At 40.3% G+C, this 4,544-nt stretch overlaps 1 protein-coding gene and 1 non-coding gene across 2 annotated transcripts; both read left to right on the top strand.

Moving 5' to 3' along the window:
* Positions 1-6: 6 nt before the first annotated feature.
* Positions 7-4,540, top strand: LOC126496169 (stress-70 protein, mitochondrial-like; the record flags this gene model as incomplete). The annotated part of the gene is made up of 4 exons (XM_050133723.1): positions 7-99; positions 410-502; positions 2,893-3,102; positions 4,343-4,540. Coding segments are annotated over exons 2-4 (474 nt in total), but the record flags the coding sequence as incomplete, so codon positions are not given.
* On the top strand, positions 3,307-3,379 carry LOC126496170 (small nucleolar RNA SNORD63). Its single transcript, XR_007590296.1, has one exon. It is a non-coding gene; the product is annotated as a small nucleolar RNA SNORD63 (small nucleolar RNA).
* Positions 4,541-4,544: the final 4 nt, after the last annotated feature.

The following is a 4,544-nucleotide window of genomic DNA, read 5'->3' as shown; positions in this document are numbered from 1 at the left end:
GTGTTTGAGGTGAAATCCACCAATGGGGATACTTTCTTGGGCGGTGAAGACTTTGACCAGGCTTTGTTACGTCACATTGTCAAGGAGTTCAAGAGAGAGGTTAGTTACCATTGTGGATTTAATGTGTAGGCTTCTTTGTAGGAGGTTCAGACTTTTTGTTCAAAATGCTCATTTGCTTTCTGAATAATTTTTTTGCACTAAAGTAATTAATTACATTCAGGTTCACGGGTAGACTCAACCATTTTAGTTACATATATATAGCACCTTAGATTGGGAACAAAAGACTTGTCCTCTAGCCCACAAATCCTCACAATTTATATTGCTTTATAAAGGATGACCCTTTCATAAGCAGACAAAATCTACATTGCCACTGCAGTTTCTCTATTGTCTTATGAATCCTATTTTGTAGACAGGGGTTGATTTGACCAAAGACAACATGGCACTTCAGAGGGTTCGGGAAGCTGCTGAGAAGGCTAAGTGTGAACTCTCCTCCTCTGTTCAGGTGAGACATGAAGAAATCCAAGTTCTTTTGGTGGATATTTTCAGCCTAACCTTATTTGAATCATATATTCTAATTTACCTAATGTCAGTGTAGCCTGTTTACAGTTTTCTATTTGGTAAAAACCTTGAGCAAGCTGGGCAGTGCTGGCCACGCCTTTACTCCTAGCTCTCTGGGAGTTCGAGGCCAGCCTGGTCTACAGAGCGAGTTCCAGGACAAGCTCCAAAGCTACTGAGAGAAACCCTGTCTGGCAAAAAGAACAAAAACTTTGAGCTGGGGAGGGGTGGTGCACTCCTACAATAATCCTAGCACTCGGGGAGGCACAGGTAGGCAGATCACTTTGAGTTCAAGGCTACCCTGGGCTACAAGAGCTAGTTAGAGGACAGTTAGGGCTGCAATACAGAGAAACAGTCTCAAAAAAGAAAGAAAAACAATACGACAATGATCACTTTTCTTTTTAATGAATTAGGTAAATCTTTGTGTGGATCTTTTGTTCACATGTATATACCTACTGCGTGTGTGCTTGGTCCCTCAGAGGCCAGAACTCCCATGTTCTCTAGAAGACCTGCCAATGCTCTCAACCACTGAACTATCTTTCCAGCCCTGAGACAGATATTTTTTAAATTATCTATTATATGTGCACTGGTGTTTTTACCTGCATTTTTGTCTCAGGGTGTCAGATCCCCTGGACTAGAGTTACAAAAGCAGTATGGTGAATGATTAACCTTGAAAAAAAATTAATGTCTTCAATGTACTATTTTGTGGATTATATGAATTGCTAGTTTTCTGCCTAATAAATTGGATCAGCATTCTAGAAAGTAAGCTGTGGGAAAAAATCTGCCCTTTAAGCAACAGATTTGCTCCAACTCTCTGTTCTGCACTTGTTTGTTGACCTCAGTTCTGAGAGGTAAAGCTTCCCTGTCTTAAGCAGGTGTAGACTAGTGTAAAATCTAGGTTACAGCCTCACCAGCGTGAAACTAGACCACTCTAAACCTGTGACTGCTTAAGATTCTTACATTCACAGCAACAAGTTATGGTAGCTGTTGGTTAAGTGGTTGTTGCTAAGTTGCTGAAACCTGAATGCTGTATACAATCATTTATTTTTGAGTTCGGCCTTAGTTCCCAAGCCTTCACTATTGTAAGGGGCTGTGAGTAGTTACTATGTTGTCCGTACTATGCTCATGGGTAGTGATGCCATTCTCCCTGCTGAGTGACAGAACTTGTGTGACTTATTCATGTTTAAGGTTGTGGTTTAAGAGTCTGGGTTTGTCAGCAGAAAGAGAAATCTATAAGTCTCAGATTTGATACTGGGAGGGGAAAAGGTTGTTTACGTTTACATGGCTGTGCTTTACTGATGGACAATTTTTTTTTCTAGCCTTTAGCACTTTAGCAAAGTATTTAGCCAAGTCAGTGTATATTTATGATCTTAAATCTGTAAAATAAATCCTTGGGAACATCTCAGAAGACTTAATATAGTGTACTCTGAAAAGATGGATTTTACCTAGAATATTAACTCAGCCCTGTGGTGGTCTCATACCACTCAGACTGGCCTTGAACTCACTATCGCTGAAGACGATTGTGTGTGTTCCTGAGGGCTTGGGCAGTGCCAGCACATCCAGTGTGCATCGCTCCTGCTTTTTTCTAGTAAGAGCAGAGGTAACACTAATTCCTGGAACTTAGTCTGGATATGTTAAGAGGTTGATGGGGAACATATGTTCTTTTTGTTTCTTGTTTGACTTCGTCATTCCTCACCCACCCCCCATACACAACACACCTGTTTCTCTCTATAATAGTCCTGGCTGTCCTAGAACTTGCTTTGTAGACCAGGCTGGACTCAAAACTATCAGATCTGCCTGCCTCTGCCTCCTAAGAGCTGGGATTAAAGGTGTGCACTCCAATGGCCCTTCGTGATTTCTTTCTTTGATTTTCATTTTTATCTATGTGGAGAGTGATGGGAGAAGGTAAATGTGGGTACCAGTGGAAGCTAGAAGAGGAGAGTATCGGGTGCCTCAAAACTGCAGCTATGGGCAGTTGTTAGCTACCCAACATAGGTGCTAGGAATTTAACTCAAGTCCTCTGTCAAAATAGCAAGCACTGTTTAACTATTGAACTCAGACATGAGATATTTTAACTCGATGTGAAAGATAACCATACACACAGTATGTTTCTATGGTACTATTCATCTGTCACAGGATAATTTCTTCAGCTTGTGTGCCCCAGACTTCATTGTTAATATTTATAAACCTTATTAAAAGATTTTAGTGTATTTACACTACATCTTAGGAATTTAGTAAGGCTGATTTTCTTTGCTTCCTAGGTTCTATCCTAGGGTATAGTCTTAACCTTAATTGGAATCATAAAGATTAACTTATAGTGAAATATTTTCTGTGTAGACTGACATCAACTTGCCATATCTTACAATGGATGCTTCTGGACCCAAGCATTTAAATATGAAGGTAACTCGAGCTCAGTTTGAGGGCATCGTTGCAGATCTAGTCAAGAGGACTATTACTCCATGCCAGAAGGCGATGCAAGACGCAGAAGTCAGCAAGAGTGACATAGGAGAAGTGATTCTGGTTGGTGGCATGACGAGGATGCCCAAGGTATGCATATATCTTATGTGGGGGGAAATCAATACATAATGCAATTTCATTAAAAGATGCAAGAAAAAGGGTATCAGGGAGACTATTAAACCCATTCTTATAATGTTGTCAAACCTTGTGGTGGTCATTCCCTAGGAGATGTTTTTTGGGCACTTCTTCCCAGCATAGTGGTTGGGACTACTTGCATTACTTCAACAAAGATTTGTGCAATGATGCATTTTATTAATCAACACATCATTCTGAAAACAGATGTGTAGATAAGTAATAACTGAGCACAGACTGTTGTTGAAGGTGTAGTTGTTCTTGGAGGCTGGATAGAATTATCTTGGGTCCAAGTTAATGGTGGAATTACTGCTTTTGGTGGTGGTTTCTGTTGTTTTTTTGTTTTGTTTTTTAATTTTACTGATTTTTATTGAGCTCTATGTTTTTCTTTCCACTCCCTGCCTCTCCCTACCCCTTTAACTCTCTCCCTGGTCCCCATTCTCCCAACTTATTCAGGAGATCTTGTCTTTTTCTATGTCCCCTGTAGATTAGATCTATGTATGTCTCTCTTAGGGTCCTCATTGTTATTCTAGGTTCTCTGGGATTGTGATTTGTAGGCTGGTTTTCTTTGTTTTATGTTTAAAAACCACTTAAGAGTGAGTACATGTGATAACTGTCTTTCAAAATGATGTTTTCTAGTTCCATCCATTTGCCTGCAAATTTCAAGATGTCGTTATTTTTTTCTTTGTAGTACTCCATTGTGTAAATGTAGGTGGGTTGTGTTTATGGGAGATTTTGTTTCTCTGTTGCAACACTAGGATAGTGGAAAATGAATCTAGAATAAAGTTGGACCCAGAACTCTGGTTAGAGAGGACATGTTGATATTAACAAATTATCCCAAGATGCTATGTACTTTTGTTAGCTCTTAACACACAGGGTCAAAAACAATGCCACAGAATTGGTATTACTGCTTCCTTCAAATTGGCCTCTGATTAATTATGTAGAAGTGTAGGCTGTATTTTATAGTCCCTTGCCTTATGCCTTCTGTTTCCAGTGATGAATGTCATCTGGAAGACAGATAATTGAAGCAAATGCTTCTAAATTAAGTGGACAAAGTGAGTTTTCATGTAAAGAAGAAGTCAGCATTGTTGGAGCTGAGTTCATCTGACTTGCCATCTGGGTGGCACCTTAGTGCTCTGTCTCAGTTCAGCAGTGGCCCTGGGTGTTGGCTAACAGGTTCTTTGTCCTCCATACATAGGTTCAGCAGACTGTACAAGATATTTTTGGCAGAGCCCCAAGTAAAGCTGTGAATCCTGATGAGGCTGTAGCCATCGGAGCTGCCATTCAGGGAGGTGTGCTGGCTGGAGATGTCACAGATGTGCTGCTCCTGGATGTCACTCCCCTCTCTCTGGGTATTGAGACTCTGGGAGGTGTTTTTACTAAACTTATTAATAGGAACA

This window comes from Alexandromys fortis, unplaced genomic scaffold, assembly GCF_014885135.2.
Source record: "Alexandromys fortis isolate MF-2015 unplaced genomic scaffold, M_Fortis_MF-2015_v1.1 scaffold_1480, whole genome shotgun sequence".
Classification (NCBI taxonomy): domain Eukaryota; kingdom Metazoa; phylum Chordata; class Mammalia; order Rodentia; family Cricetidae; genus Alexandromys; species Alexandromys fortis.
The sequence above is the reverse complement of the archived record's forward strand: the minus strand, read 5'-3'. Positions and strand labels throughout refer to the sequence as shown.